At 36.8% G+C, this 26911-nt stretch overlaps 1 protein-coding gene across 2 annotated transcripts in view; it reads left to right on the top strand.

Moving 5' to 3' along the window:
• KIF16B (kinesin family member 16B) overlaps positions 1–26911 on the top strand; it is a 129303-nt gene that overhangs the window by 20054 nt on the left and 82338 nt on the right. For both annotated transcript variants that reach the window (XM_009328728.1, XM_009328727.1), the window contains exons 11-12: positions 1684–1749; positions 4848–4907. In XM_009328728.1, coding sequence (XP_009327003.1) covers positions 1684–1749; positions 4848–4907 — 126 coding nt within the window. The remainder of the gene's footprint in view (positions 1–1683; positions 1750–4847; positions 4908–26911) is intronic.

Raw genomic sequence — 26911 nt, 5'->3', positions numbered from 1 at the left:
ATAATCAGAGCTTGATTGCAGTGTGCTGTGGAACAGGTAGTCACCACAGCATAAGGAGGCTAGCAGTAGCATATTTCCTGGGTCTAGCCTGATGGACTGAAGAGGGACTTTATCTAGTATCTTAAAAGAAGTACAGGGTATAAAGTATTTAAGATGCATAAATATAAAAATGTAGGAGTATGCACGGGTTTGACCAATACATTTTATTTGTGTTTAGCTGCACAGGACATTAGAAAGCATGTAACATGCTAAATATGTAAAAATATTTTCAGTGGTGGTGTAAGAAAACGTGTCATATTATATTTCCCTTCTGCACGATTCTCTTTCTTGTTCTTCCATTGGTATTAGCCACTATAAACATTTACCGCACAAGCTCAGTTAGGCTTAATTTCTCCTCTGTTTCTGGGATGGTGAAACCAAGCTAACAATAAGGAATATGCAACTGGCTAAGGCCAGTTGTCACTTCTAAATAATGTCACTCGCGACTGCTAGATTTAATACTTGTGCAAATATGATTTGGAAGTATCTGAAATGATACTTCAGATTTATTTCTAGAACCATCTGATTTTATTTTAGATGGGCTGTGCAATGTGAAATGTCAGTTCAGCATAGACTTTTTTTAATAGAAGGCTAGTACTTCAGCTAGATTTCATGCTATAAAACGCTTGCTGAGAAAGGGGATGGGACCACAGTTGGAAGCAGTAATAGGTTTTGTAGATGACTGAAGCGGAGAGCTCTGCTTTGTTACAAACAATTAGAAAACTATGGGGTTGAATTACCCTACTATACTTGTGTTTTCTCCTGTATTCTTTAGGAGGGGAAAATTAATTTCTTTTCGAAATACGGTTTGATTTAGAGTTAGCAAAGTAGATGTAATTTGGAACCCTTTGAAGATCTAATGCTTTGACCTAGTTCCAAGCTGTAAAACAGTGGATATCACAAAATAAATCTGGTTCGGTTGTAGGATGTGATAGATGGCTGTGTGGGAGACAATAGAGAACTGCTTAAGTTAATCCAATTTGTGATGGTTGGTAAAACAGCAGGTTATGTATGCACAGTAGAATATAAAGTTCTGTATAATTTCTTTTGTGGTTTTCCTTTATATTCCTGGAATACTGTATTGCAAATGCTTCTGTAGATCACTGAAGATACTGGTTACCAAAATATAGTGCTGGATTCAGTGTAGAAGGTCACATAACAATGAGTATTGCTCGTGTGTGTGTTGTATAGTAGTTTTCCTCTTCTAAGGCCAGTTACTTTAGTATATATTTATTAAAGATAAGCAATATACATATGTAGTATAGAAAAATTGTTAACTATTGATGCATAATAAATTTTCGCATTTAACAGAAATATAAAGATAGATGTATCGGGAATTACCCGTTATAAACTTGTGTCTGGTTTCAGGGTCTGCTTGTGTGTGACCATGTGTATACATAGTGAATGAAAATAGTACTCTCAAACAGATGATTTGTATTTGAAATATCTGCTTTGACAAGATTTTGATTACTCTGTATACAGTATTTCAGGGTAAGATGATATATATTGGAGTTTAAAATACTTCATCCTAAATAATCAAAAAAGTTGAACAATTGCATTTCTTTCATTTGATTCCACCAGAAATTGTTTTTTTTTCTTCCTTTTTTTTTTAACTTGATGAAGTTTTACTTTTTACAATTTTAGATTGCACTCCTGGATTCTCCAACAGCTTTAAGTATGGAAGAAAAGCTTCAGCAGAATGAAGCAAGGGTGAGTTATAATTTCATAAAACAGTTTTTAAACAAAAAAAAAAAGGAAAGGGGGTGATCTGGATGCAAGAGTGTTGGTAATTTTCAGGATTTTTTTTTTTGATACGCAACTAAATTTTCTCCCACCAAACAGCATTGTTTTGGTGCTTTTTTAAAAAAAACAAAACAAAACTATGTGTGAACTTGTAATTTTGTTATCCTGCTAATGTAAGATAACATTGTAACTAAGAACAAAGTATATCTTTGATATTTGTATAACGGTTCTATTTAGTGAAAATACTCGTTCCCAGGCCAGCTTGCCTTACTAAAAAAGTATGTTTGTAAATAGAATAGAGAGGGAAAAGCCACTAAATCAGAGTAATCAGTAACCAGTAATCACAGTAACAAAGCATTCAGTGTGTAGAAAATACAGTAAAAGTTTTATGGGGAAAATGGTCAACTCTTTTATGTTTTCAAGTAATCAATAACTTGTGTTGTGGGGTAGTTTTCAGAAAATTTTAGTCTTTAAATATGGTATGTACAAATATGTTCAGTGCCTATTTAGCAGTCTTTTGGGGGGAGGGTCTAAGGTCTAGGTGTACTTCATAGTGTGCCTCACACCGAGTTGTCTTAATAATCCAGCCCAGTGTAGAGGCTGGGAAAAATTCCCTGACAGTTTAGATATACTCATAGGGTCCAAAATGATATAAATATAATGGTACTCTCACTTCTCTAATTTGCAATCTGTCATCCTTTATTCTATCATTCTATGTTAATTCTTTTCTATATACTTGCCTGTTTTTAAAGCTACTGCAAACTGTTTTAAAAAACAGTATTACTCAGACTTTGGAAGAGAAGAGAGGAAAGTATTTGGAATCATTCAGCTACATGGCAGCAAATATTTAGTTCTGAATATTGTCAACAAGATGCCAATCAAATGTAGATATGATGCCTTCAAAAAATAGGGGCTTCTTAGCGGATTTAAATTGTAAGGTTTACACCGGTGCTGCTTAGACCCTTACAATTAGAGAATGAATGCATTGCTTTGAGAGTCTTGTTTTGACCTAAGTAATTGGTACGGTATCTGTCTGTGCTTTTCAGGATTCCCATTGTTGATACCAATTTTAAAGACATGTTGAAGCACTTTTCAGTGAAATGATACTTGAAAAATAAACTTCATAACAAAAATGGATGAAATATGTGTATTAGTTTGAACCATAGCTGCAAAGTAGACTCCAGGCTTCTCCGTAAGCCAAGTTTCTGCTGGGAATGCATTTTACAACTCTCCAGTATATGCAGGAATCCTTAACTGTGTTGTATTCAATAATTAGAGTAGGACCTGCATAACCGTAGTATGAGCCTTCAGTTGCAAATTATTTTTTTTCATATTCATACTAGGTTTTAAAATTTTATCAGCTGAATCAGAGATGAATGATAATATTGTTAGTACGTGTAGTATGCTTTTGTTTTTGTGCACAAACACAAAGCTTTTATCTAAGAGTAGCTGACTAATAGAAACTGCTGACTATATGTTAATTAAAGTATGTTATTCATGCTCTGACAGTAATCACCGCTTGTCCGGCTCAGAAGTGTTGGCTTCTCCTGCGTGGGGAGTATATTGAGCATATTTTATTATCTTTTGTCAGCCTCATTAGAAGGTTATGTGATTACTGTTCATGATAATTACAATAGATATAATTACTGAAAATTCTTAGTAGATATTGCAATGGTTATAGCTTTTTTAATAATTGAATGAGTGCAATAATTAATTTGTTTATACAGATCTAAAGACTTTATCACCATATTTAAATTATCTGACAAATATATGGTAGCTTTCTTTAATGAGTTCATTTGTCCTTATATAAGAACAATGTTTAAATGATTTCTGAGGAATAGAAATTATTCTGGTACAGTGAATAGAATTGCGATGAACCGCCTTCATGTTTTTCTTTAATCTTTTCAATTATTTTTTGTTTTAACATTCTGATTAGCAGCACTAGGACTGATATGATGCATTGAAAGATGTATTTACTTTTCTCTGTTGAAATCTTGAGATACGGGTGGAGATGAGAGAAGCTTCTTTAGTTCCCATTGATTAATTTGCAGCTAATCTGCAAAGGATGGTAGGCTGCAGGTAGCAAATGTGGAGATGTTTGGGAAAACTGTGTTCAAGATCTTTTATTTCCTACAGTGGTTTTATATGTAAAGTAATAAAGGGACATTGTTTGGTTCTCCCCCCCAGCCTTCCTAGTTGAAGGGAATTCAAATAATAAAAGATTGTGTATGTTTTTAAAAGCCTGTGTATTTAATTCCTGCACAGAAATCTGGTGATTTAAAAATGAAAGTGTCTATATTCTGTTTAATGTGACTATGGTTCCAAGTCAGCCAGAGCTTTGAGGTGGATCTGCCTGAAGCACCCTCTATGTGTTGCTTCCTAAAAAGCCTGAAAGTCTCTGAAATGAAAAGAGGCTTTACCGATATGTAAGCTATGAAAGATAACTTATGAGATGGACGACTGGATGAGTAGGAAAAGCAGGACAAAACCTAAGCGTTCATACCCAACGCTCTCCCTGTCTGTAATGGCTTTGCAAGCAGCTTCTCACTTCTGTGCTGATTTCAACCAAGTGTGTGATTTCTAAGTTGCAGCAAACTTTGCTCTGATTCTCTCCTGAAGGCTGCCTGTCTGCTTCTTCCTCTGCATACCATCTTCTGCAATTTCCGGAGGATGTTTTAGCCTGAACATGCCTCCCTGCACTGTAGGAAAGGAGCTGTCATCTTGTTACAGCTACGGGATCAATCTGTGGCAGTAGACTTTGTAGGACTTGATGAAGCGCTTCATGGAATTATTCCATTTCTTTGAAAATGCCTGCCGTTATTTGAAGCGGTTATCCCTGTTCTTTGTTTCATTTTATACTATAAATAAGAATTTTGTGATTTTCCTTTTTCAGAGAGAGAAATTGTAGGTATGGCCACTAATTGCAGGCGCAACAATGCTCTTCTAAATGTTTAAGTGTTAAACTTCACAAAGAATTGCACAAATATTTAGTACTTCTCTGAGAATGTGTTATCAAGGACTTTAGAAGAGATGTGATTTTTTCCAATATTTGTTTCCTTTTATAGGTACAAGAACTGACCAAAGAGTGGACAAACAAGTGGAATGAAACCCAAGATATTCTGAAAGTAAGAAAAATAAATAAATTTTCAACTTGGCACTTGACCTAGCCTTTGAGTTTTTCCTTCAAAAAAGTTCCTGTTCTAAGTCACCTTCTGTGGCTTTTTTTAGTAATACAGAATTTTCTCAGTCTTATTTTAGCTTATTCCAAAGAATTAGTTTTTGAGAGGTTTTAAGAGTAAATATTCAGGCACAGTGGTATTTTTGAGTAAGATTTTAAATAATTATTAATAAAAATGAGCACAACTCTCTTTTCTTCACCATAGTGACCTCAGTGCAGAACAGCTCATCTCTTACAAATCTTTAAAATACTGAATGTTTTTATTGAGTTGCAAATGAAGAAAACCTGGGGCAAGCACAAGTGGATCCCTCATCCCCTTGTTGTTTGTGTTGTATCAAGACCTGTGAATAATCACCTTCTATGTTACGTTGGGTATCTCAGTGAATGCGGTGCATAGTGGATACAAATTTTTGCATTGGCCTTCAGATTCACGTTTTGGTCAGAAATGGCTTGTAAACTTGAAAAACAACTTTCAATGGGATTTCTGCAGTTGAGTCTCCTCTAGTAGGTCTTCATCAAAGCAAACACGTGCATCTGAGCTAAGCAGTCCCGAGCGCGGGGATTTTTGCAACTGGTTCACATAAGCGGGCCTGCATTGCGCTCTTTATGTGACTTCAGGCCGCTTCTGGAGCAGTTAAATCCCCACAGTGCTCTCTTGCCTTTTGTACATTTAGTACAGATCCAAGAGGGCAACTTGGTGATTTCCATACTGTGTTTTTTGCATGATGTAGACTGAGCTTTTTTGTGTTCTCTGCATGTATCTTTGCTTTCCTGCTGTCCATTTGTACTGGTGAGATTTTATGTTGGCATTTGGCTCATGATTACGCTGATAGTCTGAGGTGGTATTTTAATGGGCTACTTTATGATTCCATGCACGCATACAAGAACACGCGTGCGTGCACGTACACAGAGCAATAATTCCTACAGTTTCTTTTCTATAATGTAGACTAACATTTTTTGCCAAATGTTTTAACTATTCCGTTAATAAAAACTTTGAAAACAAAGCTTAAGCTTTCATGACTTGCTGTATATGCTGAACCTAAACTTTTTTGGAGTGCAATTCAAGCAAACATTTAGAAGTAATTTTTTAATTCTCCTTATCACTGATCTGAAACTTGATTTTTTTCTTTTAGTTGATTTTTTTCTGTGTATCACTTTTTGATTCCTTTAATATCTTTTTTAAGTTCACCACCATGTCTTTTATCTGAGTTCCAAATAAGTTGAATGGCTTAATGCTTAAAAATAAAAATAAAGCACAAATAGCATAGAAAACAGAGCAGGGTTGGTAACTGCCTGGCAGATGGCATGACAGAATGGACTGTTTAATGTCTGTCCAGGTACTGAACTGGGAATTACCATTTGCATATTCCTCAGAGATATTTTGGGTCCAATTTTACATTATTTCTGTGTTTTGTTATTTTGAAGCATCTATGCGTACATAGAACTTTATTAATCCTCCCTTTACTCACGTCTGGATTGGGCAGTTCATTGTCACATGGAGAATTTGTGAATTTTGGTCAATTGTGAAAGCCAGCATGATGTAGCATATGGGAAGTTTTTAAAGCTTTATGTTGGAAATGCACTGATTCTTGCACAGAAATTACAGAATTGTAAGAGGTGTTAACTGAACAATTCAAATAAACAAGGCAAAGATGCAATAGCTGAATATAAAGGACTTAAACACAGAAGCTGTAATTCTACTTTTCTGGTGCTGAGCTTTTGTTAGTTTAATTCATACAGCTTCTGTATTTTGTACTTTTATATTGCTGATATTTGAGTACATGAACATAGGTTATATTTCACTTTTGGGTTAAAGGCAGTTGATAAATCTTTCTTGGCCCCAAAAACCTGAAAATCTGCAAAAGATTTCTTGGTTGTACTGTTTTATTTTACACTGTTTTACTGAAGCTATCCATATTTTTATTCACTTCTTGTTTAACGATTCCTGAAATCACTGCCAGCATACGAGTAGAAAAGGGCTTTTTGAAAGTTTGCCAGGCTGAGTCGCTGGAAAGCAGATTTTAAACTATAGAGAGCAGCGGTGTTTCTTGTAATGGACTCCATATAAGTTCACTAGCTCTTTTGTTTCGTTATTGATGTACCCCCTCTTGCACACAGAGGCTTTGTTCATTTGTAAAACTAGAACCTCTCGGCACCCTTTGAGAAATGAGACTTCGTATGTCCGCCTCACTGCAGTCACAACTGGAACTTTTTCCATGCCATAATCCAGTAACTTTCAGGACATTCTTCGTTAAGGTACTTAGAACTTCACCTTTGTATTTATGTTTAAAGCCTGCTTCCCCTTGCCTCCCCCTGGGCTTGCAGTCCGGAGATAGTTGCTGCCTTTCAGTTCCTGCCCTGCAGCGGGCTTGGAGAATTAAAAACCTTTTACTTTTCAGTCCCTAACACCTTTTGCTCCAAGTCTTTTAGGCAGCTGATTTTGAAAATGGATGTAAACAGCTACCTATTACCTACTCATATATGCCTGCCAGATGCAAGTGCACTTGCTAGTAGCTGAATGGGATTTCGTACTCTGCCGTATGTAGTTAACGCTTTTTCCTACTAAGTTCTAAATACCGGAGTTCACATGGTTTTGAATTGTTCTCACAGGCTGATGGGAAAATCTGTTAATGTTTAAATCCAAAATAATTGAAAGGATTTTGCATAAGCCTTGTAAAATACAGGCAGCCAGATTCATAGGGCATGCTGGTGTCGTCTTCTAGATCAACAGATATTGCTGGAAAAAGTTATGTAGCTTTTACTGAATGCAGTGCTTTCATCAGGCCTGACAAAGAAGTGATGCATGCTGTTTTGCAGGGAAGACGTTCTTCAAACTTGTTCACCCTTCCCAGTTATTTTGCACCTTGTTTTAAATTAGACCAGCAACATCTAAATGCTGCCTTGAAACTAATTCATAGAGAATGGAAAATCCTATCCAGCTAGAAAATACTGAGGAAGAGAGAATACCGTGTGAAGGCAAGTTTTTGATAAAAAGTGTTTGGCAGCTTAGAATTCAATTATTTCAGTCAGCACAGTGCCGTGTGTGCAGCTGACATGTACATCCCAGTATTCTTCCTTACGTCTGCTTGTAGCTTTTATCCCTTTGACGTTTGTCTCTGTAGTTCACCCGAAGTTATGGTTTTCCATCGCAGTGTGCGTCTTTAGACTGAGTATGTTGAACTTTCCTTTCTATAAATGTTGTCAATTCTGGATTTGGTGCAGAGTCTCTATGGCTGGATGCCATTGTCAGCTGTGAACATCTTGTATAATCCTTCATATATGCTGTTGTCAGATTGGACACGTCTTGGACTGGTGATGGTAGCATTGAAAGTGCTCTCTTTCTTTCATGCATTTGGAAGAAGCCCTTTTGCAGGGCGACTGTCTGGGTTCCTCTGGAGTCTGAATTACTGTCAACTCACACCTAAAGCCCAAATCCTTCCATTTTCCTTATGCAAAGATTAGGACACTGCATACGTCAGGGTTTTAAACTTGTGCTGACTCCATATGAAGTATCCTTTACTGCATAGCATGGCAGCTTCTTGGCGTTGTTAATCTGTCTGAAGTGACAAGTGTTGTTTCCAATGATGATGGGTTTTTTTCATCCTTGACCTCCTCGCTATAATACAACATGGCACTCTAACCTTACTAATCCAGTATTACAATCTGTCCCTTGTGCTTCTTTTTAATTGAAGGGAGGATATTTTAGTGCTTAATAAACTTAATAAATATGTGGAATGATGCTTCAGCATTGGGTAAAATACTGCATCGAAAACCAAAGCGATAGTGTTTGATTTGAAGCCCATAGGCTTTGGGTTGTTTCCTCAAATGTCACCAGCTGTCAAAAGAATTGCGCTTTACAGAACAGCACTGCTTTACACTGCTTCTCTATCTCCAGGTGTCTTGCAACCTCAGCACTTACTTAACTCTAGGATTTTGCTCTCATCTGACTCTCATTGAATCTTTCTGTGGCTTTTTTTTTTTTCCCTCTGTTAATGTTCTTCTGTACACATCCCCCCCAAAAAAGAGGAGGAGGGAAGAAAAACTGTTTGCTCTTTTCCTTAGTTTAGTCCTTTTTGTATTGTTCTGTTAAAGATCAATGCTGGGGGCTGTAATTTCTTTGGATGCTTTCTAAGATGTTAGGGTAACCTATCCAACTTTTGATTTTTTTTTTTTTTTCTTTCTTTCTTTGAGGTATTAATTGGTACAAAACTTCTTTTGATGTGGCTGCTATATTTGACTGCATGTGTTGTCATCTTTTTCTTTTACTGGCATCTTATTTTTGTCATCTTTCTTGCATGTTCCAATTTCTTTCTCTAACCTTTAGCAGCTTTTATATTAATCTTTTTAAAATGTGTACTCTTTTTTATAATTCTCTGCTGTTTTTTCTTCCCAACTTTCTTTTAAATTTCTTATCCCCTTTTACCGTTTGTGTAGAAATTGGTTTGACTTTAAGCTTTTTGCCTTCTTTGATGTATGTCATTTGTACCTAGCATTAAGGTATTTAGATGCTCTTTTTCTTTTCTTTTTATTTTTAAGTAGATTTAGAGTTACCTTTTATTCGTTATCCTGTTTGATTCTAATCATGTCATTAGCTTTGTGTGGCAGAGCTCAACTGATGTGAAGGGATGCAGAGAGATCTGTCTTCACAGAGTCTATTAAAGGACAGGGTAATTCTCATGATCAATAGTTTAACTAGTAGCTGCTTCAACTGGCTTTGTCCTGTTGGATTTAGTGACAGAGCCTCACTTTTCATCAATAATACTAATTCTGCTGCAGTACTTTACCACGTGTTGTGTAAATATGTTATTGAACACTGTTGATTTGATCTTTTTTCTTTTCGGTGCCCTTCGGTTGAGTACTGGTTAATAGTACATTTTTACGGCTTAACAATGGTTGATCCTTCCTGGGGAAGAAAACTGTTGCTAGTATGTCTACCTTCAAACATTAAGTTTTGGGTTTTTTTTAATATCATGCCTATTTTTGGGGGAGATGAAATACTCTTAATTTACCGTGATAAATAAATACAGACTAATACCAAACAGTTATTTTGGTAGACGTACTTATCTAAGCAGAAGAATTTCCTTTCTTTATGAATCTTGGCTATACCCAGCAAAGACACTGGGAGACCAAAACTCAAAGTAATTGTGTTGCTATTTATGAGGTGCTGATTAGGGTGGCAGAAGCTAATAGATTTTGATTTTAATAATTTCCTTCCCGTGCTGGCTTGTATACCATAGTGAACCCTGTCAAGAGCAGTTTGTTGTGTTCTATATAAATGCTGCATTAGTCTACATTCATTTGCATTTCCAGATAACTTTTAAACCACAGTTGCTGAATGGTATTTATACACCTTTATCTCAGTTCTTCTGTCTGTAAGGTTGGGCATACATCACCATTTTCCCATTTTATGCCTTTTTGTTATTTCCTATTAACCTTGACTGGCTTGGCTCCTCTTCCTCTTCTCACTTGTTTTGTGTTCTACCCCAGTACTTTGCCCTTCGAAGAGCATTTTTCTTCATTCATGTCTTTGTTTTAACATGCTCAGTCCTCTGGTGGAAAGTGCTCTCAGTTAACACCTGCTACTTTCACATAAAATTCTTGTGTCTGCTAAATCCGCTTTTTGATGGCTGTAGAGTAGGGAGTTGTGCATGCTCTTGGGTTCCTGAAGAACAAACTGTAGAACTTTTTAAAAGTACTTATTGCATCACTAGTAATGATGATAGTTCATTAGTCATGGCATGTGCTTCTTGTCCAAAAACCTGTAGTTGTGACACTTCCTATGATTCTATGCCTTCAGCAACCAATAAAATCTTCTGGGTTTTCTGCCTATTCCATAGTAAGATTACTAGAACATTAGGAACCTGATGCATAATGTAGTTGTCCTAGATCACTAATGAATAGCTGTTTTTTTTTATTTAGTTATATATACATTTTATATATATAAAACTATGTGATGAACAAAAAACTACAGCTTGATATTTGTAATTATTTGTATCACTTTAATCATTTTACTATTGGGTAAGTCGGGTATTGGGAAGTTGCGTATTCCGAAGTTTTTACAAAAGACGCCAATGTAGGCTTTAATCCTGCCTTTAAAAAGTACCTGTGACTTTTTGAGACTTCTGGACACATGCCTTTGAAACACAGGTCCTAAAATGGTTGTATTTACAGGTTGAATGAAAAGAAGAGAGTTACAGGAATGGTGTGCATTTGTATACAAAACGATGTATGCATGATACTGTATTTAAACTGTTCATTTTCAGCTTTGGCATATGTGTTTATTTGTATGTTTGGCAGGAATAACACTTGTTTCTAAGGATTTTTCACATTTCAGTGAATCATTTTTGTACAATTGTTGCTAGTTAGACATGTTGGTGTTGCATTTTGGTTAGAATGTCTGCTGGCTGTGTTTGAAGCATGACTGTACTTTTAACGGGAGACTTAAATCTGTACTTTCATTTGAACAAATTTTATTTGTTATTTTATAGCTACTTCTATTTGTCATCTGTATTAGACAACACTCATTGCGTGCTTCCAGTTTCTGTTTCCTTTCTACAAGCTATGTCTTCTGCTTGAATTTTTAAGGAAGAGGTTTAAAAATCACTGCAAAATTAAAATAGTATAGCATATCTATGGAGCTGGTAGAAAGAATTTAAGTCAGATGTTGCTGCAAAATTTGTTTTCTTTTAGAAAAGTTGATAGAATAAATAGAATAACAACTCTGTTCCTAGGGATATTTGCTTTCTCAACAATTGTTTGCCCTCCAACAATTATGCAATATATGTACATTTATCAAACTGAATTTGTATGGAAAGGGAAAATGCACATTTGAATTAAATAGTCTCTTATTAACGTTATGCTTAATAGGATTCCCTTCAGCTGGCTTGTGAATGTTATGCAGAAGACAAGATACTAAGAAGGTTTTAAAAGTGCTGATGTTAATGATTCTTGTCTATCTCAGTCAGAAATCACACAGTAAATGATAATAGCTTCTCTTTCTCTAGAAGCCTGCTTAAATGTGGTTTTGGTTTCTTGCACTAGATGTCACTGCAGATACAAAAATCAGTTTTTTCTGCATGCTTAATTTAGATTTAATTCACATATTTTAAGGCAAAATGATTTGCAATATCTTGACTTTCATTGCTGTTCGGATCTACTAAAATAAGATTATGAGAATGCCAAAACATTGGTTTAGGAGCAAGTCCTGAAGAACCTGAGTAACTGTTTTGACGGAAGTGCTTCTGAACAGCAATTCACGGGTGGGATGCACTGTAAAGTGATTACATGCATTCAAAATTATTGCAATTATTTGTCAGTACGCTTTTCAACTCTCTTTTTTTCAAATTACTGTATATCTAGAATGTTTGACGAATTACTTTAGCTAAAGCCTTTAAAATATATTTATTTTCTTAACTTTGTTATAGCTCTGATATTTCAGGGATATAAAAGAACAGTTTCTGGGAGAGGTAGTATCTTTTATTTGACCAGGTAATGTTGTTGAGAAAGCAAACAGGCTTTTGGACATACAGATCTTTCACCAGGCCACTTCTGCTATTTGCTTTCTCTTTTAATGGATCTTGCAGTTGAAAAGCCAGTGGCAACGATATGCAGCTTCTATTTATAACTGTTTCTTTTAACATTTTTCTCTTCATTAATCACTTCTGTAGATTTATAATTGAATTTCAGTACATTAAAATTTAATAAGTTTGGGTTTTTTCCATCTTTTTTTGAGAAAGTTGTCTGGCAACAAGGAGATGTTTACTGTTCTCAATCCTTGTACAGTATTTACCCACAACTCCTGCTTCCTGAGTGATGACAAGTAATATCTAGTTTAGCGCTCGGTTTTATTAGGGTTTGTTTTCTTATACCTGGCCTTGTGCATTATTTATTTATTCCCCAAGTGTAGCAGTTACTGCCAGTGGCTGTAGTCTATAAAATAATCTCTTCTGGTCATGAGATTTAAAGTTGGGATAAATTGTCATTACTAAATGTCATATGGCTTCCCTCTTCCAAAGCCTCTACAGATGGACTTTTTGTTGTTTGGGGGTTGGTTCAGAAGCTGGGACATGAAAACATAGCATTATATCTCCCCCCTGCCCCTCTTTTGGTGTGTGTGGTTTTTTGGGGTGTTTTTTGTTTTTGTTTTTTTTGTCATTACCATAAAATGAATGTATTTACATCCCAGGATCCTTCAGGATCTTTATGCTATTGGCCAGCACACAGGTTTCTGCTTTGGAATTTGAGTTTGGACAGAGATCATCCAAACATGATTTGTTTTCCCTTAAATAGACATTGTTCTTTCATACTATATTACTGAACAGATGCTATTATTACATGATGATTATTACTTTAACTGATCATCCCCCTTGCTTCAGTCTGGTAAATGTGCCTAGGTCAGTGCAGACTGAGAAGAAAGAAAAGACGGTAGAGAGAATTTTCTATAAAAGCAAATAAACAGAAACTTTTTAGGGGGTTATATGGTTGTCCTGATATACACATTACTTTTTCTTCAGGAGAGCAGCTCTCATTGCTCTTCGCTCACCAGTGATTTTTTTTCAGTGCTTTGTCCACTCTCAGCATCGGCTTGCTGTTGTCAGGGGAAGAAAAAATACTAAATTGGGAACTGGTGCTACTGATCTACTGTAGCTCTTTTCCTAATAGAAACACTATTGAAAGGGTCCCAGCCACCTGGGGAACGCTGAGTGCAGCAGTCAAAAGTAGATTTCAAAAGAAATAGTTGCCTGATTTCAAGTCTGTCTCTGCCACCTGTGTTCATCTTATTAAGAAACCTCCTTTCTCTCTTGCAGCCTCTTTAGCTGCTTGCGATGCCTCTGCGGTGGTCTGACCACTTTTAACTTTCAGTTCCTGCTAGAAGGTCACAATCAAGAGGTGCCTAATGCTACCGATTGGTTTTTATTTCAGTTTTAAACAGTTTTTCCCACTTGAAACCACCTGGACCATCAGAGAAGCACAGTCGGGGGCCGCCGTTTCTGAGCTCACCAGCCACGGATTAAGGCAGGGTTGAATAGTTTGGTTGATCCAGGCTCTGCATTCCAAAAGAGGCCCTCTGGTTTCTAGGAATAGCCATACTCCCAAGTATTTTGCTGCCGTCGTCCTTACAACTGGGGCCCTGCATTTGTAGATTATCCAGGCCATGCTTAGCTTTAATCCATCCTTAGGGCTTGTAGGCGGTTTTCAAATGAGAGGGAGTCAGACAGAGTGAGTTGCTTTTGAAATCCTTTCTACAGCTCAGATGCCACTTGTTCAACAATTCCTCCTGGGCATTTGGTCTGCTTTTCTATTAATTTTCTTGTGGCAGGAAGGGGAGCTAAATTGAAAGCAGTAGAAGCTCCTGATTTAGCCTGTAGAAAAAAGAAGAAACACACCCTGAAAGCTGTTTCTTCTAAAGGATCAGCAGAGAAGTAGTGAGAAGGAGAAAAGACAGAATGTAAGTTCCTCTTTGGACTTGGTTATGGGAGGGTAAAGAAGCATTCCAACATCAATGTTTTAGATGAAAAACATAAATTTATCTTGAGTCCCTCACAAAGGAACTGTTTCTAATGGCAATGTGTATTGGATATGAAATACTAGAATCATTTTAGTCTGCTGGTGTTTTTAGCAGTATATTTAGGAGTTTGTTACTGCATGATTCTGATAGCTTTGAGTACTCTTGTGCACCTGACTTGATGTCTTGATTGGCAACTGAGCATAGCCTTGATTCATACAGCTGTACCACGGTAGAAGTGCCGCTGGAGTGATGTGGTGGTTCTTTGTTCTTCCCAACTACAGAGATGATATTTTTAATGAAATCCACTAAGAGATGTCTCAAACACAGATGGCAGCACAAATCTGCCGCTGTTGCAATCAGGCTGTATTCCTGAACAAAGGAAAGGGCAGGCCCGGTTCCTGACTGCCACGTGTCTTTTCAGGTTCATTCGCTCTATACCTCAGTAGCCGGGCTGTGAGGGACAAGAATGTGATGGCAACCAAGCCTATGCATCTTTCTCTGCAAAAGACTTTGCTATTGCGTTGCTAGTCCTGAAGTCTTTTCTTTCTCCTTGGTAGTTGTTGCTTACTAGTATGCATAGTCCTACTCCTTTCTTCAATTTCTTTCAATAGCGAGGGTTACATTTTGGCCCTGAGGAAGGGACTAATAGACTTAAAGTAATCTATTACTTTAGATTCATCTCTACAGAAGTAGAGATATATTTCTAGGTAAATAATAAACAAAACAGAACTCCAGCTAAGTGAAACACTTAATTCTCCCATCCCCCAAGAAACACACAGAAAATGAAATAGCTTTTAAAATGAATAAATGTATTATCTATAAAACTAGGTTTTTTCCTCTACGATTCCATGACTCCTTCATCATTCAGCTTTAGCAACAAATGAGATAGGAGTCCTGTAGATAATAGTCTAGTTCACCGCATTCTCTTGATTCATTCCCAGAGTACAGTCTGTGGAATGAATTATTCACAGGTCCTGTAGAAAAAATATGATCCTGTAATTAAAGACTGTATTGTAATGCATATGGGAGAAGAGGATAAATTAAGATAGCCTATTTCTTTCTCTTCCAGCCAGGCCCTTTCCTCCTTTTAGATACCAGCATGAAGAATACTGAGGGCAGAGTTGCTGTCTCTTAGCTGGAAGGTATAGTACCTCCTGCTAGGAAGGATCACTAATGGCAACAAAAGTCTTGTTCTCTGCCCCAAATGTCAGCGCTGAAATATGTAGACTTATTTTTCCTTTGAGACTAATGTATGCTTAGTGTGGTCACACATAGGAAGCTGTGAAGAGGTGAAGCCTGCCCCACTTGAGACATAACAAAATGCTCTGTGTGCCTCATTTTTTTGAAATAGAAGAACGGTTTTTCCTTACACCCAAGCTGGTGGGGGCAGAAACCAGCCTGCAGCAGATGCTCCAGCATGGAAAAAGGCAACTTTGATGGTTTAAGTTTTATAAGCCACTGGAAAACAGGATTTTACAGCTAGTGTCCAGGAAGCTTGAGCAGCCGAACAGGCACCTCTACTTACAATTGGCCAAATCCTGCAATTCTATTCAGGGAATTTTTCTCAGATGTCAGTAGTAGTTCTGTCTGTACAAGGTCTAAAGTGTCAAGGAGCAGGCACAGCAACTTGTTAGGTTTGTCCTTGTAATTCCAGGAATGATGGCCAAATTTCCTGAAAAATCACTCTGAATCTGCCAAGGCTTCTAACGGAAATCCTTGCAGCACGTGAAGTATAGTGGTGCTTTGGGGTGCCAGTAGAATAATAGGGTTTCTGTGTATTAGACAGCCGCATGTCAGCAGTGAGCACGTGGCAATTGGTTTTGAGGGGGAAAGAGAAACAATGAAAAATAGAAAAGGTAAGCTGACCTTATGAGACTAAGAACTGCTCCTGTAGTTCCCTTATTCTTTAAAGGAATGGCATCGTTAATTTTCCATCATATTAGCTTCACTATCTTAGCAATTGCTCATTTAAGCAGTTCTGCATTCTGCATCTGCCTTTTTAATTGACATTCATTTCAGAGAGCTATTGATGCCTGTGTGGGCTGCTTCTGGAGCACCTGCACTTCCACAGTAAGCCGTTCACAACAAAACTACAGTTTTCTGATCTTGGTTGTTGCGGACTCTTTAATGGCTTTTCTTGATTGATGAGGGTGGTGTGGTCTAATGCTCTAGGAGACCTTCCTCTTGGAAGACTAAAGTGTCTTAATTGTACTAAACTTTTTGTTTTACTTGTACTGAAACTGACTCTGGCAGCCTGAAGGATGGTGTTATTTGTCCCATTAACGAGAAGGAGAAGCCATAGTAGGAAATTGTGCCTTATCTAACATACATAAGCATGAGGGAATCAATATCCCCTTTCATAATTGATGATTATATAAGTAATTGCTTCTAAAGGAAGAGCATATTTTTAATTTTCAAAGGCATTTTATTGAAGTCCTAGGGTAGTACAAAACGTAGCTTTGGTATGGCCGCAGATTATAAAGCATACACCTCCTCACTGATGGTGTGTTCCATGTTTCCTCCTCTCATCCCCTTGCCTCCCAAATAGCACCTACTACTTTTACGGCAGGTGATTCAAAATTTATTATGTTATTCCAGAAACCATACCTGTGTCAAGCTGAACGTAGTAAAACATAGGACAGAAACTTGATATTGTTTATGCAGAATACAAAAAAACCTTAACAGACACCCACTAAGGAGAGGAACAGCTTCACTGATACAATACAGAACAAAACAGCTTTTCCTAGTTAATGTGTAGGCTGTCACTTCAATGGGAATCTCAAATATTTCAAAGTTGTTTTCTTGAAACAGATTTTTTTTTTTACCCTGGAATTGTCTTGTCAATCACAATTAGACACAATCGAATTTCTTTCAGCTGCTGCTCAGTGTTTTGTCTTGGCTGATCTCTTTGTGATAAGTATTTTGTAAGGGAGCCAGCCTGCAGAGCAAGAAGGGTGTCCATGTAACCAGTTCCCATCTAAAACATAACAAGCTAAATACTCAGCTCTGCTTCTCACTTCATCTTTTAAGGAGTTATTACTAGTAAGCTCAAACCAGATTTCACAATCTTTTGAAACCATTTTTTCTCCTCTCCTACCTCTTGTTCTTCTCATCCATACAGTAAATGTTTTCTCGTGCTCTGCAGCGGAAGTTCCTTGTTCATCTTTTAGTTCTTTGAGTAATATTATGCTTTGAGCAATCTTTTCACATTCTAGACCATCATATCAATAACTTTCCTAATGCTCTCATTTCTCATGTTTCCTGGCATACATTTCCAGTATTTCCTAATATTGGCAGGATGACTCTGTATATGCTAGTTGTCTGGAAAACTGTTGAAATGTCTGCCTGTCTTCCAGGAGGCAACGCAGCATTCAAAAGTACGGAGTGGGTCTGTTCTATCTCTTCAGCGTGTAGTCTGGATAGTTTAACCCATCGACGCAAACGCAAAAAGCTCTGTGAACATACCTGTGTTGTTTCCAAATCATTTTTCGGACACTGTTGTAGGTTTTTTGCAGTTGGTCCATAGCAAGATTGCTTTATTATGCAGAATATTTTTTTTTTTCTGGTACACTTATATAGTTTGTCCTCTGAGTATGAGGACTTTATTGAGACATAGTATAGAGAATACTCAGCCCTGACAATCTAATATAACTTAATATCCTTCTCTTTCCACTCCAGTCTTCCCAGAAGGAAATCAAAAATCTTGTCAGCAGTGATTGACTCACCCAATAGAGTCTTGTTAAAGAAAGTGCAGGTTCAGTTTTATTTGTTGGAGGGTAATGTGCTAGTGTTTCAGGTTGTCCCTATCTTAGGCACTGAAACATCAGTTAGCGCTTGCAGGTATTTTAGGTGCCTAATTCCCATTTGTTTTCAGTTGGATTTGGCTGTGTGAATACCTTAAAAACACAGGGTTTAGATAAAATGCTGTGGGGTAGTTAATTTTTTCTTTTCCCCAGCACAACTTGTTCTGTGTGAAAGAAGTCTCATTGTTTTGCAGGAAGTTTTTCAGCAAAAGATTTGTGATTTCGGGCAGCTTCTGACGTAGTAATAGTTCATCCATGAATATCACCGTTTCTACATCTGGAGTTTTCATCCTTGGGTAAATCCAGAAGACATAATTAAGACCAAATAGTCCGCAACAGACCAGTTAAAGACTTCTCTCTCTTCAAAATGTCAACTTCTGTAGAGCTTTTTGTTAAATATTTACATTTAATTTCTTTAAAAGTCTGGTTTGCAGCATCTGGACAAACTATTGCTGAAGGATTTGTTCTGAATGTGTTTCATTCAATTCTTGGATTTTCTGTCTGGCAAATTTCTGTTAAAAAGTATCTTCCAGCATGAGCACTTCTCCAAATCTTTGATTGTCAAAGGCTGAAAGTTTATTTTGGTTCCAACTGTTTTTCATTTCCCCTCGAGTTCTCATTTTGTGGCTGTGTTCACACAGCATGAGGAAACAAATGTGGAGACAGGTTACATTTCGAAACTCTTCATAAAGAACGGTGTTTTAAATTCTTATATTTTGTAGCAGTCCAAAGGTGCTCGGTCCTTAATTACGTGAAGAAACAGTCTGATGCTGTAAGGAGCGAAATGGGCTTATTATCTCCCCTTAAAAGCTTATTAAAATCCTCTTTCATTTCCATTCCTGAGTTCAGGCTACATACCTCTAATTTTGATTGGATAGTGGCGTGGTCAGCATGAGGGTTTGACAAGGTGATGGTAGGCCAAGAAGGGTGCTGACATGACTTAGGAAAATACCATATTTTGAATCTTGGGGAAGAAGCAATGACTGGTCTCGCCCTTCTCCCCCCCCCCCCCCAATTGAATGTGGGGATGTTTGTTTTGAAGAATTATTTCTGGTCAAGGGAAACAATTCAAAATCCCATACCCTAGTCATTATGGGAAGCTTGATTGCTCTAAGGAGCAAGATAAGCTGTCCAGCAGCTTTTAAAAAAAAAAATCGGGATACCTAATTGTGGGTGGTTTTGCATGAAGGAATGACACGTCCTTAGTTGTTGTGGTTTTTTTTTTTTTTCCCCAGCAGGATCCACCTGTCATATATGCTTCTGTGGTGACAGCTTTTTAATGGGAACTCTGAGAAAACCAGAGTTTGGAACATTGATATGGCAATTGCTCTGCAATATTCGTTTGTTTACTGATTACATGCTGCCGGGACACTCTGAATTTTGGGGAAAACAATAAATCTTATACTCAGGCAGAGTGACTATCACATAACCAAGAATTATCTGTGTTAAAGGGGAGGAGCATATAGTTTCGGTTTTCTGGTGTTCATTTGAGTTGTTAATTGGCCCCTACAGGAAAGCACAGATCCATTTGTCTTTTTGGTTACATGTACCAACTTAATGTTTGCAAGGAAAGCTTTTTCCATTGAGAAATGCAACTGATAATGTGGCAGATACAAAGTCACACTTTTGGGCAGCTGAAATGTAGATGTTTAAAATGCCCAGCTGAATTACAGTAATCCCTCTGCCATTTACCTCTATTTACACAGTCTTTAATTACGTGATCACATCGTGATCTCGTTATTTCTTTCTCTGGCTTCAGTCAGTGGAGAGATGGCTGCAAAATCCAACATGGAGTTCTGAGATGTGGAGGGAAGGAGGCCGTGGTCTGATGGGCCTTGATTGATTTCAGAGTTAGGGTCATTCATATATATATATATATATGGAGCATAGCAGAAAGGCAAAGGAGGATTTTAAGGTTAAAGATTCCTTTAACCCAGGGAAATTGTATCTTATTGTATCCCTAAGCCAGGGAAATCTGAGAGAGTTTCTTCCTGAGGAATTTTCTTTTGGCCGTTTTCCTTTAAAGTTGCCAGTCTCTTAAGACCTAAATTGATTAGCTGAATTTAAGACACTCATTAAGGCACTTAATTGGAATATGCCTGGGAGAGAATTTGGTTATATTTGGTTTTATGTTTAAATCTCTGTAGTTTTGTCCAAGTATAAGCTGCTTTAGGTAGGAAATCTAAAAGTTTTCTCTATTTTTAAAATTACATACTTAAATGTTTAATGCCATAGATTACTTTTGGTAAACCGATATCAAAGTTCCTGAACTCAACAAGTAGTATTCAGAGGTCGTAAGCTTTTGTTTACCAGTGATCTTTTTAGTCTTAATCCACCTGTCAACTGGTTTTCATTAAGAAAGGACATTGCACATGTTAAATTCAAGCTTACTTCAATGTCACATAGTTCTGCTTGGCAATGTTTTTAAAAGATATTTTTAATCTGCCCCTGACAGTTTATGTTAATGAAGCATTTAAATGAATATTTCAAACACCTAGTTTGCTTTTTATTGAAATAGTTAAAATTAGACCCATTATGAGGTCTTATTTAACTTCTGAAAATATGAAACTCTTAGTGTCTTGGCTGCCTCAAAGGCTTAGGATTGAAAGAGTGGACTTGCTCTCCATCTTGTTGTGGTTGGTGATATTTACTTGCCAGTCATTATAAGTCATTGAAAAGTGCTACGTTGTACTCCATATCAGTGCATTCATCTTTTATTTTGAGTTCATTTATGTAGTGGGATGAGTTACCTCCACTAGATCTATAATTTTGAGGTGCAGTAGTACCTGTCAGGAGTTGCTGAGAATTCAGGTGAGATGCAAGGCTGCCATGATATGCAGCATTTGCGCACTAATGTTTTCAAATCTCAGTAGTGTTACAAAAATAATGTAAAGCTTTGCCGCTGAAGAAGAAAAACTTGCCTCATTTTTTACAGTATGTAAATATAACAAATGTCATGCCTCCTTTGGTGAACATGACTTTCTTTTTTATTATTTTGTATTAGCTGGCAAAAAGTAGTCCCCTGGAGATTTTTCTGAGATTGCAAAAAAGATGACAGCTATCCAAGTTAGGGTTCAAATCAATCGGCAAAGTGCAAAGGTCAGTGCTTGCTTCTTGAGATTTGGGTAGATAGCTTTGCATTTTCTCCCAAAATATACAGCAGGTTTGTATCTTTAAAGGAAGTGTTACTTTCTGGTAGTAGCTGGCAAAGCTGTGCTAAGGTACTCTCATTGGCTAAATGGGCCCTATATTTGAAAAATACTCAAATCTGCAAAACTGCAGTCTGCCAAGAATGCTGTAATATACTGTAGTCTAGATTACATAGGTTGCAAGAGTTTTCCCCCCTTCTGTTTTTTTTCCCATTCAATTTTAGCTGTACTTATAAAAAATGTGATGGGAACTTTACAGTTCAGTCGATATTTGGAATGTCTATCTTGCCTATGAAATATGATTTAAGTTTTTGGGTGGGTTTTTTTATTTTTTCTTTTTTCTTCCATGATATGATATTTCTTCTGGCCTTGGTGTTAGGGACTGATGCCAGATTATTGATTTTGCAGTATAGGCTGTTTTTATTTAATCAATTTTTAAAGGATGCTTCCCTTTGATACAAACAGTACATGTTTCTTGTGAGTATATTCTGGGGATTATACTCTTGTCATCTTGTCCTTTCCCCCCATCTTATGTGTGTTTATCCTCTTTGTTTGACCTACTCTCTCTTTTTTTTTTTTCCTATGGTTGCTTTTATCTTGCTTGGCATCTATACATGTGATTCATTATTGTTTCTAATTAAAATTGAGGTCCTCTATTACAATTACAGTTCAAGCGTGTGGCGTCCCCTTATGCTGTTCTTTAAAGCAGTTAAATTACTATATTGGGCTATTGCAAATTAGAATGACTTGTTTGTTTTTATGTCATTGTTAAAATGGTGAAATAAACCGTAGTTTCATTAAATGTGATTAAAGGGCATGGGCATTTCCTGTGTCTCTTCTCCTGGCTTTCAATCGTACTCTAAATAATGCAATTTAGAGAATTCAAGTCAATTGACAGTATACTATGTATATGTATACAGTTTTTATTTATATGTACGTATACATATCTTGTATATGGCTTTTATTTATATTTATATGTACATATGCATATCTTGTATACTGTTAATAATAGAATTGGAGTTTGTTTTCAGATAGGGTTTATTTCACTGGAATTTGAATTAAGGGAAGATGTGTATAGTTGCTAAGAAAAGTTTAGTTTACCAGTTTTACAAAAGAAGAGTATCAACAATCCTAGTCACTTCATGATGTACAACCAGTTGCTAATGCCATTTGTGCCAGCTTAAAGCACCAATTATTTTATGCTTTGGGTGCACAAAATCAAACTGATAGCTTTTTAAAGAGCACTTTATTCTGTCTGTTTGTAGCATTATCAAATATTTGCCTTGAGATCAAAGGGAATATATTTTTTGCGATTTAAAGTCCTTTTAATAGTCCTTTAATTTGCATTAAAAACTTCACATAAGTGACAACTTGTATTTGCTGTCATTGACCTAGTAAAACCTAGCATGTTATTTCTGGGGAAAAAAGTAAGGTGATTTGTCAGTTACCAGAAAAGTCATTATAAACTCCGTTCTCAAAATGAAATGAAAGAAAAATAGTCTGCTAAAATACTACCTAGCGGAACTAAACATTTAAAGCTAAATGCAGATGTTCAATTCGGAACTGTTACTCCGACCTATGTTCATTATGCTGAAGTAAATCGTGGAGGGACTCAAAACCTTTACTGATGTTGCCTCCTGAATGGCTTATATTTGCTAGACTAGCGAGGAGATTTTAATTTTAAGGAATGTTTTTCTTGTGAAGACTTTAAAAATGGTATATTTATTTCTGCCGTACGTCTTTCAGAAATTGGAACAATTGTAACTACCTTCTTCCCTGTAAAACTGTTGATTTTTAAATAGTCATTTCCTATTTAATTAATATTTATAATGTTGTCTGTAGTCTGTGATCGTTCGTAGGTCTAGCTGGTCCTGGTTTGTCTGCACAGTATGTGCTGGATCTGTCAGTGATCCCTGCTAGAAACAGCTGTAGGACTGGTTCTCATTTCTGTGGATGTCGGTAAAGCATGTGACCCTGGGACACATAGGAAACTATTTCCTTAATTAGGTAGTGTGGAGGCTAGAATTTAAATAAAATAAGTGGTTACACAGAGGATGTGATGGAAGCAGTGGTACTGGGAGGGGAGGGAAGTTGCTAGTAGTGGTTTGTGGGGGGGGTTTGGTTGGTTGGTTTTTTTTTTTCTTGGGAGGTGGTGTTGGAGCTCATTTTTGGCTTGATCATGTTTAACAATTTCTTTAGGTGTGTTAACTGGTGAAGTTTGCTGATATTAAAGCTGGGAGACATAATTTGTCTAGCAGAGCATCTCACAGAGGATGGGATGACTCTAAGGATTAGAATAATAGAAGGGTGATTGATGGTAAACAGTTTGCAGTGCAAAAGCATCAGGACTAATAAGAACTTAATACACCATGGAAGGGGAGGAGGGTGGCATGAGACTTTACTGTCATGAGATAGTTTGCCTGCCTGAAAGACAAATGGAATCTTGGAAGGATCAGATAGATGTTTTGTGCAGTGAGTGGAAAATAGGGGTGTCGTTGTACACAGTGCTGGGAAAGTTGCATATACACTGGGAACATGGCATGTAAGTCATCAGGGTCAAGGAAGATGGCCTTGAGAGAGGACGCCTTAAACGCCAGGGTATGGGAAGCCTGGTCATATGAAAGGAGATGCTTGGAGTTTGGCCCTGGTATAACCACAGTAAGGAGAGTGGATGTGACTGCTGTCAGTAACTATATCAATGAATAAATGCCGGAGAAGGAAAATAATTATTTCAGCTGAATGTCAATACCGATGCAAAATACACCAGTATGAACTGACTATTAGTAAGTTCAGACCAAATATTTGAAAACAATTTACATTATATAACAGATGAGAGTCTGAGTGTAATCTATAAAATCATTTATTATGGTACTTGGGAACTACTGCACTTGGTAACATAGGAAGTCACTTTCAGTTCTTTCCCGTCAGGTAGGAGGAACGTTGCTGGCGTTTTAAATGGAGGTAAAATTCCTGAAATTTTCCTTAAATTACAGAACGAATCAAGTAAGTTTTCTTGTGTTTTGTAGGGCTTACTGGCAACTTTGCTAAATTTTTAGTATGCTCGCATCTTAATATTGTGAGTGCAACTTTAATAGTTGGCCGTATCTTCTTGGTAAATATAATTATTAGCATGCAATGCAGTGAAAATTCAGAGGAGTAGTCCATCTGTTTATGTAGCACTTTTCTTTCACGCGAATTAAATCTAGAATTATTCAGATAATTTCTGTAAATAGAAACAGAAGTCTGTCTGCGGTATATTCCTCTTAAATCCTGTTATTTTTAATGCATTAAATACCTCTGCAAACATTAGGACTGTACCACCCAAATAATGGGAGTAAGCTTTGAGTAGAAAACAACAGTTAGAAAGCTTGTATTTGGAAGGGAAAAGAAATCATGTAGCGATGGAACTGGGCCATGGTCTACAGCTGTTCCGTACAGGGGTGGAGATCCTGTTGCGTAATTGAAGACTGGCTTTTGTCAGAGCTCTTGGGTAGACTTCTGACTTGGGAACAGGGTGATGCTTTGCAAGCGTTTGCTCAAACACCAAAGAACACGCAATAGAAATGCTTTGCGGGTTTTGCATCAGACTTGAGGCTTTAGCAATCATACGAGTCATGCAGAATTGTGTGGAAGCTGAAGTCCAAGACCAAAGTTAGAGAGGCATTTTCATGAAGGACAGTTATTGTTTACCAACACCATATGGAATTTAATATAGTTGCAAACAGCATTTTTAAAGCTTATGTAAGAAGGGAATTGCATGCTGGAGGATTGTCTGTCTCATCTAAGTAGGCAAAATATTCCCCTCTTTAAAAAGATGAAGGGGGGGAAACATGACGATGAACAGTATTTTTTTTATTTGCACTGAAAGCTTTCATATTTCACAAGAGTATTTGATTAACGTAGATAAACACATAAATGTATGGAGGGTGATATAGAAATAATAAAAGCATCGCATATCCCAATGACAAATCTGGAAAATTTTGTAACTTTAAAGATAAATTAGACTTCTGTGGAATGCATAGGTGATGCATACAATGATATAATATTTTATTGATCCGAGTTCCTGATTATTGGATAACTTAGTTACAGTGTCAAAGCAATATATTAATATGGAAAATAGCAGAATAATTTAGCTTGTGTGCTTCAATTGTTTGATGGAAGCTCTAGTAATTTATTCAGCTAAACTATTCCTGGGTTTTATTCTATAAAACCTCAGTGATCTATAATTTAGCTTGTTTGGCTTTATAATGTGATGACAACCTGCAGCTAAATGCAGAAAGGATTTACAGGTTAACAAAGTCTAAGTGAAAAATTGTTTGTGCTGGTACATTGGAGTTTAGTTTCTTTAATTGTCGGGATTCTGAGCGGATCTACACAGGTTTTTACTATCTAATGCAAATTAGATGTCGTGAATTTTTTCTCTTAAGGCATGCAGTGCACGTTGTTATTAAAATATAAAGCTATGAATGTAGATAACACTGGTGGCATTGCTGTACTTTGTTTATGCCAAGAATCAGAAAGCTACATGTTATTAAAGGGGATATGATCTGAATGAGAACACAGTGTCTATAGGGTTGTTGGGCTAGACCTTGTAGAAACTAAGAAGAAGAAAAAAGGGCTAGGTAAAGACAGACAACAAAAATAACCCCCCAAAGAATTTTTCCTCTTGTTTTCTCAAATGTCATGAATTATGGAAGGTTTCACAAATTGAAAAGTTGGGGAGGTGGCCAGGAAAGGAGGTGTTGCTCTTCAGTCAGAAGTGCTGTTTCCATGTTTGCCTCTTCTCCACACAGATCTCTTGGAGGGTAACTCGCCAAAAGCAGAAAATGAATCATAATGCAAGATATATATATATATTTTTTTTTTTCTTACCACAAATCTGAGTGTAAAGTAAATCTTTCTTACTGCCTCAGAAGACAGGATAAAAACACATTATTGTATCAAAAAAGCAGTAAATGTGAATGAGAAGTGTTTTCTTATGTTGATTTTTATGCATAGTAGCTAAAGAACTCATTGCTGTAAGAATTTTTTAAAGTAAAAAATTAGCACGAGTCAAAAGAGACTCAATTTGTATTGATAACACAAATCTCTAAGGTATATTTGCTGATAATATACATTAAGACACTAGGAAATCTGGTTTTAAATCAAACTTCAAACATTCTTGTCCTTTGTGCTGCTGTTAAAGGAAAATTATACTGACTCAGATTAAATACCTCTGTAGGTGAAGTAGGGTTTATTCAACAGTGCTTGATTTTGGAATATAAAAGAGGGCAAACAGATAGCAATCCTTCCCCAGAAAACTTTCCATGCTTTCTGTGTCTGAGGTTCTTGAAGCCGTGGAACCCCAGGTGATGGATACCCTGTGTCTTTGTCCAGAAGTACCTTCCTTCCTTTTCTCACCATTTCTCCGGTTCATTTCTTGCGTCTATGTAAATTACCGATGTCTGCAGTGTCCCTCAGTTTAACAAGGGGTTGCTTTCTGGTTTTGAAC

Source organism: Pygoscelis adeliae, unplaced genomic scaffold, assembly GCF_000699105.1.
Source record: "Pygoscelis adeliae isolate BGI_AS28 unplaced genomic scaffold, ASM69910v1 Scaffold16, whole genome shotgun sequence".
NCBI lineage: Eukaryota > Metazoa > Chordata > Aves > Sphenisciformes > Spheniscidae > Pygoscelis > Pygoscelis adeliae.
The sequence above is the reverse complement of the archived record's forward strand: the minus strand, read 5'-3'. Positions and strand labels throughout refer to the sequence as shown.